This window comes from Solea solea, chromosome 1, assembly GCF_958295425.1.
Source record: "Solea solea chromosome 1, fSolSol10.1, whole genome shotgun sequence".
NCBI classification, from domain to species: domain Eukaryota; kingdom Metazoa; phylum Chordata; class Actinopteri; order Pleuronectiformes; family Soleidae; genus Solea; species Solea solea.
In genome coordinates, this window is record NC_081134.1 from 18,972,282 (window position 1) to 18,984,619 (window position 12,338).

Genomic DNA, 12,338 nt, shown 5'->3' on the forward strand with positions numbered 1-12,338 from the left:
AAGACGCCGCGCCAGGTGGCACTTGTACAACTTTATTAGGTGTCCTCTGTACCTAATAAAAGGGTGGGTGAGGGTATATCACGGAGCTATTTCTGTATGAGCGCTACTGCTGATGATAAACAAAAAACTTGTGAAATAGCATCGTCATGAACATAAAAAAAAAGAGATGATCTCTCAGGCACGCAGAAGATATATAACTCCTACACTCCTGTTTTTCCCTGAGAGAGAGAAGACGCCGTGTTTCCTTCCTTTACACACAGTCAACTCGATGTTATCTCACAAACCAATTTTTCTATTATAATTGCCCATCACTTTGTTGTCATTTATTCAGAGGGGACCTATATGGAACAGAGAAGATGATGAAACTCACAGCAAGTGTGAGAGCTAAATTATCTCCAACTCCAATTATGGTTAGGGAACATCTGCAGATTCTTGTGTCTGTGTGTGTAGTGTGTGTGTGTGTGTGTGTGTGTGTGTGAAAATCCACCATTAAATATCACATAAGTAAAAAAAAAAAAAACATGTTGACAATTTCAAGCCTACTGTGCAGCAAAGTCTCCGGAAAATTACGCTCCAACACAACTCAAAAGAAGAAAAAAAAATGTATTATATACTTTACACGGCTACAGATGCACATTTAACATTTTAACAGCTTCAAGCACTTTGGGGATTTGGAGAAAACGAGAGTGACGATGGTCGTCATCACACACAGAGTGGAGCGACAGATCTTCTGACGCTTGTTTAACTTCATTGTCGGGGGTTTTGTGAAAAGGGAGACGTCAACGAGGATTTAAAGCTGCTTTACTGTATGCAACTATTGTTGTTGTTGTTGTTAAGTTTAGTTTGCTGTGTCTTTCATCTGAACACAGACTCTGTCAAGCAAAACTATCAGTGCTGCATTAGTAATTGTTGCCTTGAAGTTAAGGTTAACATAATTAAATAATATGATTTGAGTTAGCCGCTTTAAAACAATGTGACAGAATATGTTGCTATTAATGGTAATTTTTCAAGTAATCATTTGGTCCATAAAATGCTCGAAAATATTGATTAACCTGGAAATGTTGATGTTCTTAAATGTCTTGTTTTTGTCCACAAACCAAAATGATTCAGGTTTTTAATGATTTCTTTGTTATGTGGAGCAAAGGAATGAAGAAAATATTCACATTTAAGAAGCTGAAACAATCAGAAATCTTGTTTTAATCACACCGATTTATCGTTTATCAAAACAGTTGACGATTTATTTAGTTAACTGATTAATAATCGATACATCGAGTAATTGTTTCTGGTCTAGTACTTTGACATTCATTTGAAAATGTGGAAGTGCGGGTGCTTTTATTTTGAAGTGCAGTAAGCGACATACTGAGTTGTTACGTAGCTTTTACTTCCCATTTACCTTCGAGTTAAATCTTTTTCCTACATCACTCAGTTGTACAAACTGCAGCATTAAGCATTAAATGTAACATAAATAACAATCAGACCCATCGTCATTTTTGAGATCAATAAACATGAGATCTATAAACGCCGCTACACTGACAAACACGGAGCGTCGCGTGCAGCTGACAGACTTAATCAGTGTTATACTCATTTGACAGCGGTTTGATTGTTTGTGCAGTTTTTCACTTTAATTTGAACTAAAATTAGACGACAGTTTGTCCATCACGTCTCAAACTGTGATCACATCAAACTGTTTTTGCTTTTTTTTCAGGAAAGTTGATCATAAAGAGTTTTCAGTGGCTTCAGAACGGGGAAATTGTCATTCTAATCAGACTCAGTGTGGCAATGGATCCACAAGTACTTATCCAAGTGAAATGGCAGACAATTACAAGCTTTATCTTCCCTGACTGATGACACCATCAGTATCAGAGTACAAAAATCGCTTCATTAGGACATCAGAATTGGCCGCCTCATTTCACCTTTTCACAAAGTGTAAAAATGGAAACGCTTCATAAATGCAGAGCCACAAATGGCAGCGCTCGTGTCGTCGTGCAGACTTCACAGACAAGTGAGGTGAAGAGAAAGAACAAGTTCAATTTGAATTAAATATAGGAATGAAGGAAAATCTGACAGCATATACAGGACGCTAACAATGACCGGCCAGTAAGCACAACCTGCACCACATTTAACATTTAACATTTCGCCCCATGACAGCTGTCTGCACTTAACAGAAGCAGCTAATGTAAGCCTTCAATTATGAACGCCATTAACACGGAGAGCCAAACAATGGCAGGGTTAGATGTCAAAACAAGCCAATTACAGAACCAACCATTCTGCATATGTACTGTTAAAAAAAAGTAACATTAAAGGTTTAAATACCAAGTTATGACCTGTCATTTATTTGCATTATGCAGAGGGACGAGTGAAAATGACCACTAATCTCTTATGACTATATTATAGAAGAAACTTTATTTTAACCTGATCCCCCAAAAAAAGAACTGCAGGAAAAACAAGGATTTATTTGCAGTCACGACGACAACGACGCTCATCAAGAAAAAGGAAGATCTGGGCTTGTCACTGTGTAACCGTGTGCTCGGGAGTACAAACAGAGTGACACATATTTATTAAAACGTGTGAAGAAAATGCCGTTCAAGCTCGGAGGAAAGCAGCAGCTTCAAGAAAAAAAAAAGAAAAGGTGTTCGCAGTGTTTCCTTGTCGTCCCCGGGGAACGCCGAAGATAGCGATCATCATCATCGCGTCTCAGATCAGAGGAGAAAAAAATGACTTATTTACACGGCGCCTCGGGTTCAGATGCCAAATGAAAATCAAATGTTGAGAAAAAGGAGGGATTGAAACGCATACATGTGAAATTAGGGTGTTTGAAAACAGCATACAGTAAAACAAGGGGAAAAAAAAGAAAACTATTTTAGCGCTACTGATGACAAAACATGACCCTCTATGTCAGAGGTGAATATCAACTTGTTTTTTTTAATGAATAGATTCATCTTGCCTCATGAATATGTTTATAGTGTGAACTATTTATCGTTCCATATCAAAACAATCCTTATTTTTGAAAAGTCCTAAATATCCCTGTTTCTTGATTTCCTCGACTATAACACGTGTACAATAAAGCTCCCGCTTGCTGGAGCCACAAAAAAGGGCTTTGTACAACTTTATTCCATTTCATTATTTATTTATTTATTTATTCACACGTATGCAGAGCTAATCCTCCCCATCTCCTGTAAACAGACTTTGATATGTAAAATCTGCAAATCCACTTTGAGGTTGGGGGGGGGCGAGAGATTGTGACGACGTGGCAAAAAAAAACACGGCTAAGGTTGAGACAACTGGTCTGTAAATAAACATGTCAGTCTGACAACATATATATATATATGTATATAAATATATATATATATATATATATATATATATATCGATGAACATCACTGTGTTCAGACGCTGTCTTTGTCGATACACATGTAACAAGACTTTTGAGACACGGCTGCTGAGGAGAAGCTCGACTTGCTGTAACTCAAACACGTTCAGTGGAGGGATTTGATGTCAGTCCTGAGTGTTTCTGTCAGTTATGACTGAAAATATAAATCTCTCTCGACTTTCGCTCTTGTTCTGGGGCTCCGGCAGCTCCCGGTCCAGACAGCAGTTTTAATCAGTCACACTCACACAGCTGGAGCTATCTCACACACACACACACACACACACACACAAACACACAGGGATATAAATGCATCTCTCTCACTCTTAAGTCATTAGCAATATGACTTGATTGGTGATTTATGCCCAGCAACAGGCAACCACGGCCTTTTCTTGTTCATTCACCAACACCGTATTAATGAATGACATGATTTAAAAAGTTATTAACCTTATTTAAGAGATAACAAACGAACATCTCCAGTTTACAGATCATTTTTTTGTTGCCTAAGCAACTGTAAGCATAAATACTGACCTTGGCATTGATCGTGATGGGAGTCCTGGGTCCTTTTAATCAGCATTTATGTCACATAACTCATTAATTATGAGACAAAATGTCACAAAGATCAATGAACATAATTAATCTGTACAGTCAATATTTGTGTGAGTCTAAAGTTAAACAAAAATTATGAAAAAACAAGAAGAAAGAAAAACCCACACATGTTTGATCAAATAGATGTAGAAAAGACAAACAACGAAAACAATTGCACAATACAACTACAAAAACAAAAAAAAACAGTGTCAGTCAGTGTGGATTTCATGGCAGCAATTTAGATGCTAAAGAAAAGCGATGGGTCTTTAAGTGGGTTAAAAGACGGCAATGGAAGTGTTAGTGGCAAACTGTTGGACAATTAAGGGCCAATAATTGAAGATGGTTGATCACCATTGGCTTTTATAGGTGTGTGTGTGTGTGTGTGTGTGTGTGTGTAATGACGAGCAGTAAGCGGTGAGCAGAACTGTGGGGGGCTGGAGGTGGAATAAGCAGTTCAGAGACGTGACCTGGTGCCAGTCAACGCAACGCAGCAATTTAAAGACAGACGGATCAATGTGAAAATCACTGGTGTGTTTTTTTACTGGTAACCGTAAAGAGAAGCCTCCCTGCCGCAGGTGAGATGAAGCTGCCGGACTGATTTCAACATGGAGAAATCATGTGGAGATAAAAGACAACATACAAACGAGAACTACTGCATATTTTCCTCAATGTTTTCATACAAATGCAAATAACGTATTTTACAATTGAACTTTAACCGTTCTGAAAAGTGAATGAAATCTTTTAACACTGGAACTTCTTGTTGAGACGTAACATTCAGTGCAAGAGGTCTGCAGAGCCTCAAATACTATCCCAGATTAGCTGATTGAGTACAGAATGTGGAGGGTAGCTGACATATTGATCACTATTTCAAGCTATCTACAATGGTAGATACCGCAGTGTGTTTTTCTGTCATTTTCTGATACTGATTGAAAACTAGCATACAAGGAAACAACGGTGCCATGTGGTACTCCACATTAGATTTTTGTAGGTGACTGTGTTTGTCCCAGCTTTGTTATGATGTTTTACCTAGCTATAAATGAGCATTACTTCCAATTCTGACATTTTTGATTTTATCATTTTATCCTCATGTCTATTCATGTTTTCTGTCTCCATCAAATGAACAATTGAATCTAAATGAATAAATAAGCAAACAAACATTATCAATAACACAAGAGACTCACTGGTCTTTTGAGTCAGTGGGGAAATCAATCACAGTGGGGTCTTTCTCTGAATACCAACAACAACAGGGTGGAGTAGTGTGGAAGGCAGCTAACAGTGTAATTTCCTGAATCTACAGACAACAGTGGACCATTTGTCACCAGCAGGAGACTGAACACTGTGCTACTGTGCATGCAAACACTTGACTGATATCTGCTCTGTCTTCAAAATGTGTCAATGTGCTTCTACAAAACACCACAACATAAGTTATCTCAGTTTGTAGTTACTGCACACTGACAGATTACCAATGTGCTAATGGAAGGAGACTGTGGGAATAGTCATTCATTTCAGCGAGACTAAAGGCGACCTGACAGAATTTGCACAGGGCAAATAAGCGTTGGTAAATTAGGGGAGGATCTGACACACTTGTGCACACTAATGTTAGTAACGACCTTCTCTTGGCCTCAGATAATGGTCTAGTCTCTTTGCTTGTCCTGTTAGATCTTAGTGCTGCATTTGACACCATTGATCATCATATTCTATTGCAGAGACTGGAGCAGACTCTTGGGATCACAGGTACTGCCCTCTGCTGGTTTAAATCATACTTATCTGATAGATTCCAGTTTGTTCATGTTAATGATAAAGCCATAAAGCCTCATTACAAACAAAAAGTAAATTGTAGATTTCCACAAGGCTCAGTGCTTGGGCCTATACTTTTTACCTTATGCTTCCTTTAGGGAACATTATTAGAAAGCACAACATACACTTTCATTGTTATGCAGATGACACACGTATATTTATCAATGAAGCCGGATTAAATAAATCAGGTTGTTCAACTCCAGAATGTCTCAGAGACATTAAGTCCTGGATGACCTGTAACTTTCTACTTTTAAACTTTTATACTCGGCCCTAAACACCTCAGAGAAAAACTATCTGATCACATTGTCACTTTAGATGACATCACCACGGCTTCCAGTTCCACTGTGAGGAACCTTGGAGTTCTTTTTGGCCAGCAAATGTCATTAGATTCACACATAAAACAAATTTCCAGAACAGCCTTCTTCCACCTGTGGAACATTATGCAAATGAGAAACATTCTGTCCTTAAAGGATGCTGAAAACTAGTTCATGCTTTTGTTACATCTAGATTAGATTACTGTAACTCCTTATTATCAGGATGTTCCAACAAGTCTGTTAGAACCCTTCAGTTAATTCAAAATGCTGCAGCACAAGTTCTGACAGGAACTGGAAAGAGAGACCATATAACTCCAGTGTTAGCTTCTCTACACTGGCTCCCTGTACAATTTAGAATTAAATTTAAAATCCTCCTCCTCACGTACAAAGCGCTTAATGGTCAGGCACCTTCATACCTGAAAGACCTAGTCTTACCTTATCACCCTAACAGACCACTTAGGTCACAAAATACAGGCTTACTTCTGGTTCCCAGACTCTGTAAGAGCAGAATGGGAGGCAGAGCCTTCATTTATCAGGTTCCTCTCCTGAGGAACCAACTCCCAGTGACAGTTTGGGAGGTGGACACTCTTTCTGTATTTAAAGTTAGACTTAAAACGTTCCTTTTTGATAAAGCTTATAGTTACCTGGGAACCTGGACCATCTCTTAGTTATGCTGCTATAGACCTAGACTGCTGGGGGAATTTCCTGAGGTGCACGCACACTCACTCTCTCACACTCAAGGTATGAATATGACTTTTTATATGTCATTAACATTGTTCTTTCTCTCCCTCGTTTGTGTCTTTCCTTATTTTCCTCTCTCTCTCTCTCTCTCTCTCTCTCTCTCTCTCTCTGTGTCCTCATCTTGCAGGTTGCAGGATCCAGATCCGTTCAGTTTTCGAGGCTATTACTATCATACATATCATCACCATTATTATTATGCTATAATTAAAAGTCGATATCAGTATAATTGTTATCAACAGTCTCTTGGGTTTCTTTGCTCTCCTTGAAGATGTACAATGCCTTGAGATAATGTATGTTATGATTTGGCACTATACAAATAAAATTGAATTGAATTGAATTAATGTGTTGACAGGGCCTGTTCCAGCAACACTACAACTCCCACTACTAATTACCTTAACCTATATATAGATATACTGTAGCTCCTCTCTGCAAACTATTCCTCTTCACACATACTTTGTACTTTGCCATAATCCTGTCAAACTTGAGGAGTGATGATGATGATGCTGCTGAGGGATTAGCACAGTAGCTTTAGCATCAAACGTCAACAACAGTCATAGTCATCATTAATAAAGTAGTGGCCCACTCAAAATGTTACGTTTCAGACAATATTAACTCCGCATATCCAATTTAATTTTACTGAAACAAAACATGGAAAACTATTTTACATTATATATATACATGTTGAAATTACTCAAGATGTGGTTAAATTTAAAAGCACTTCTATAAAATGTCTACACAAATCCATCCACATGAACTAAGAACTTGTTTTACAGTTATTCATAGATATTTTACTGTAATTTGAAGCTTATTCATTATTCAAAATTAAAGTCCCTTGTATGGACCTCACTTTGGGAATTACTGGTCTACATAAACAGGCAAAGTATGTCGAGCTGCTCTTAGTGCAAAATTAAAAAATGAGATATGAGTCTGGTGGAAACAATTTTTGGTGAGACGTTGTATGTCTCATCTCCGACGGAGTTGTCCACCAGACTTTTGCTCTTTTGTGATTAACTTTTCTCAAAAGCTAGCTTTGAGAATAAAGTACTAACTTTTGATTATTATGTGCACAGTTTTGGGGTTAAAAGAGTCGATCGGCATCCACCAGCACTACAAGATAATCTGCGATAAACGATGTAATCAATGAAGGTTCAAGACCAGAGTTGAACCTCTGATTCGAGCCTACTGAAGCTTCACTGTTGATTTTGTTTATAAAACCACTCTGGCTCTACTTTGCTGGGTTTTAGGCTTTCACAGAGGCGGCGTTCTTTAACAACGAGTCTTTAAATGTATTTCAAACGGCTGCATGATATTTGGTATAAATACAGAAAACATTGCATCGTAATCCTGTCAACCAGAATAAGACATGTGTCACAATAAGTCATTTTAGGCAGTTACATTATGCCATGTGTAGAATACATTGCAGTAAATGTGTCAGCTTTGGTAAATAAATAGTTCAAAAGGAATTAAAATAAAATGTGAGCACCACATGGTGGTGATGTAAGGCAACATAGAACTGCATGGGGATCCAATCAAAGGTGAATATGTACTGTATATGTATAGTATGAGGTATTCAGCAGTGAGAACAAAGGAGAAGATTTCTATTTTCCCTTTTGTTCACATTTTATGTGATACTCTACTGCATCGACAGCTTAACTTTTAGGGTTCACAGTGTCAGAGACTGATGAGAAAAGAGATAGGGAAACATTTGTGATTGAGGGAGATGGTGTAAAAATGAACATACATTGTTATTAAAATGTCAAACGTGGCTAAAACTTGAGGGCAAAGCAGCGTCACCGCTGGCAGAGCTCTAACACTACATAACTCTGCTGTGTCACAGCTGTCAGCTGACTCCAGTTTCATACCGCGGCATTGTTTTTGGATCATTTATGGCTCTCTCCGCGGTCCCAAACACAAACACAGTCGCTGCACACAAAAAAGATTGTCTTTGAAGGAGTTATGTACCATTTAACAATCAAAACACTCTTTACAGCTTTGTTTTGCCAAGTAATTCGTTCTCCTTATTCTTTTCCCCCTCCCCCCGCTTCCTATTTAAAATTGATTATGTGTTAGATATTTTATTACCCTCTCAATAATGACGGCGAGGACCTTTGCATCAACCTCACAGGGATGCTTAAGACTCCCCGCAACAGTAATAAATTCAAAACAAATGCATATTAAGTGTGAAGACAAACAGAGAGAGACGTGTGCAGAGAGTCAAAAGCGACTACATCCTGCAGGTGGTGGCGGTTGTGAGGTGGGGGGTTTATTCAGTTAGGGATAGCTCAGCGGTGTCCTTCCTTGCTTCAAAGCCTTTGGAAATATTTTATTTCTTTCCATGGACTTCCTAGCGCAACATCAGTGTAACATTATTTCCCCTGCAGGCCCACTTGGCACATGGATCACAGGTTTGCTGGCCCCTTGTATATTTTCCAGCTGCCTGGCACCGAATAAATGAAATAACATCTTTTTTTTAAAACCATAATTTACTAATTATCATCTCCCGACACAGCAAAAAGGCTATGAAAATGTTCTGGCATGTTTTTTTGGTAATGTGGATTTCAAACACAGTACTGTATATATTTGTTTTTGTGATAATTTGTCCTGATGCAAATAACTTTTTCACCAGGAAGGCAGTTAAACATTTAGTAATACACCCAAGTAATACATCAATTGTGCTTCTGTTCTGTATTAATTTAATCCCAACCCATGTAAGTCACATGACATGTATTGGAGAGCATTATAATTAAATAAAGAGCTGCAGGCGACATAAAGCACGTTTTTCCCCATCTGTTATTGTCGCGGATGTTGTGGTTTCCTCATCCGTTCACACAAACTTCCTCTTGTCCGTTGTTCCTGCTGTTTCTGTTATTTTCCTACCGCAGTTGAACGTGGAAGTTGGAGTAACACTTTCAGTCGCGTGATTTTTGAACATCTGCTCATCCTTTATTCAGTTTCTGTTGGACTCATTTGCACTTAACTTCTTATCAATACGCCAAACTTTTTCCCACCTCCCTCAAGTAGGAAAATTGTGATGTTTCCTGGGAAGCACTGGGTCCCCAGGACCAGGATTGAGAAACACTGGTGTAGCTTGATGCAGCAATAGCTCTGTCATTTTCTGACAAGAACACTGGATTATATACAAAGAATTGGGTCCATTCACATATGAAACACATGCACAACAACAGGGGAGGAAACTCAGGGGGGTTCCAGGCGAGGGGCAGTGTGTGTGTGTGTGTGTGTGTGTGGCTTGAGCATGGAGGAGTTGGGACACATTCATCCATTCATAACACTTGCTGTGGATTTATTCTGCTGCCTTATCACATTGTCTTATTCGAGCATTTTCCAAAGATTTTGACTCGGGTAAAAGTTAACAGGAGAATCTCTGGACAATGTTCTGGCAAGAGTCCACAGAGGCACTCTCCAGAGAACGTCCAGAATTCAATGCATGTATGGAAGCAGTTTTGGAACGATGTTTTGGGCCTAAACAATATAGAATTATTCATTTTAGGAAACTCTTAGATGTTCCTAGATGTCACATGTGTCCCCGAACAGGCCCATTGATGATATCAGGGTCACTGTAAAAGGTCAAAGGAATACGAGTGAATCTCTCACCGCACGTCCACTGCGTCCTCCATGACCGTCATGTCCGTCTTGCACTTGGCCGAGGGGTTGATGGCGAGCTCGGCGGGCGGGATGACAAAGCTTTTACTCAACGGCAACCACATTCCCTCCCCTAAGGTATATGTGAACCTGCGGAAGGACAGCAGAGACAAGAAAGGTTGCAGGTTTTCTGCTCGTCAAACAAAAACAAGGTCAAGTCAGTGCCGTGCAGGAGGAAACCGCACTGAAAACAAAAGAAAACAGGAGCGTGAAAACCACCACCGTGTCGTGTCACGAGGCATACTTTTCAAAGATAAATGTTTCTGCTGCATCGGTGACTCTGTGTAATAGCATCAAGCTGGTTGGAGGTTATTTATTTTACCTTTCAGAGAACTTATCTTGAGCAGAAGGATGCTGGCGCTAATGGACACAATGCATACCTAATGAAAACCCCCCGGCAAAAATAAGAGTTCCCCCCCCCCGAGGCAAAACATGGCTATAAATCTGTAAACAAGGGCTTTAAAACAAGTCTTTATTTGTGAGTCAATGAATATCATCAATCTTTAAACATGCACATGAAGTGAAATAACTTCCAACTTCCTGTTGAACATTCCACACTGGTTAACATCAAAAGCGTTGTTATTAGCACTGATTAATTATACATACATTGCATACTTGTGGCACATAATAGAATAGAGGGGGAACTTGTTGATGGAATGGTTAGTGGCCACTTTTATGCAGACGAAACACAATTTTTTTTTCCCCTCATTCACAATTGTTCAATTTGCATGAAACAAAAACGCTAACTTAGCATAAAGAAAAAGGGCAGTGAGTCGCGGCGGCTGCTGCTGCACACATTAAACAGTCACTTTAAGAACTGAGTGATTACAGCACCGTGTTGGCAAAACACTCACAATAGATCCACCCTTTTACTTCCTTTGTTTTGTTTTGGAGTCAAAAAGTGCAACTGGTCACCGACTTAATGTAGAAGAAAGTAAATAAGTAATAAATGTAAGGTGGTAAATGTGATACAGCTAACACACTGCAACAAGCCAAAACACAAGCAGGAGGAGAAACACCGGCATACTCAATAATGGAATATGCCTAATTCGCTTAATTCTTACACTGTTAAAAGACCTTTATTAAGAGGTTTTCCTCCTGTAACCCCACAGTTTTTATAATCAGTGTTTTAATTCAGCAGTTGTTCACTCTGGGCGTAGAAAAGTACACTTTTGTATAAAAAGAGTGAATTTGGACTTTAATTTTTTTTTATTGTACAACAGGACACTATCAGATATCAATATATGCAGCACTTTGTACAGATGCTTATGTCCGATTAGTAGGTCTAGGAAACATAGCTGCAAGACGATGTGATTTCAAACGTCTACACAGATACGGGGATCTGAGTGTTTTATTTTGAAAACCGGATGTCAATGTCCTTTAAAATCAGCTCGACTGCAGGCTTTTTACCGTAAATCCTTTTGTAACTCAGGTGCTAAAATTCAGCATCAGATAGTTTGACTACAGAGAAACTAGCTTGGCCGCAGTCAGATAACCTCTTAATAAAGGTCTTTTAATAAAGTAAGATTAAGTAGTCCCAGAGTACTGTATCATAATGGCTGCTCGTAGAGCTGCACGACAACGAGCGCCCCCCCACAGACCTGGAGCACTTCTGTTATTGAATATGCTTGTGTGATGTTCTCGTGTTTTCGGTTTGGAATCGGTTTGTTTTTGCAGCACGTTTCTCACGTTGCTTTCCTTTGTGTTTTTTGAATCTGCAGCGTTTGTGAAGACGGAGCTCGTTTCTTCTCCTGCATGTGTTTTGGGTCGTTGCAGTGCGTTTGCCACCTGTCGGCCACTGTATAAAATGGTGATCATATTTTTCCCTGAGAGCTGACTCCACTTCTCTCATGAGGCATCTCACTATTGGG

At 39.1% G+C, this 12,338-nt stretch overlaps 1 protein-coding gene across 6 annotated transcripts in view; it reads right to left on the reverse strand.

Annotated features, from left to right (window-relative positions):
- astn1 (astrotactin 1) overlaps positions 1–12,338 on the reverse strand; it is a 384,487-nt gene that overhangs the window by 237,535 nt on the left and 134,614 nt on the right. For all 6 annotated transcript variants that reach the window (XM_058632934.1, XM_058632930.1, XM_058632932.1 and 3 more), the window contains one exon: positions 10,420–10,557. In XM_058632934.1, coding sequence (XP_058488917.1) covers positions 10,420–10,557 — 138 coding nt within the window. The remainder of the gene's footprint in view (positions 1–10,419; positions 10,558–12,338) is intronic.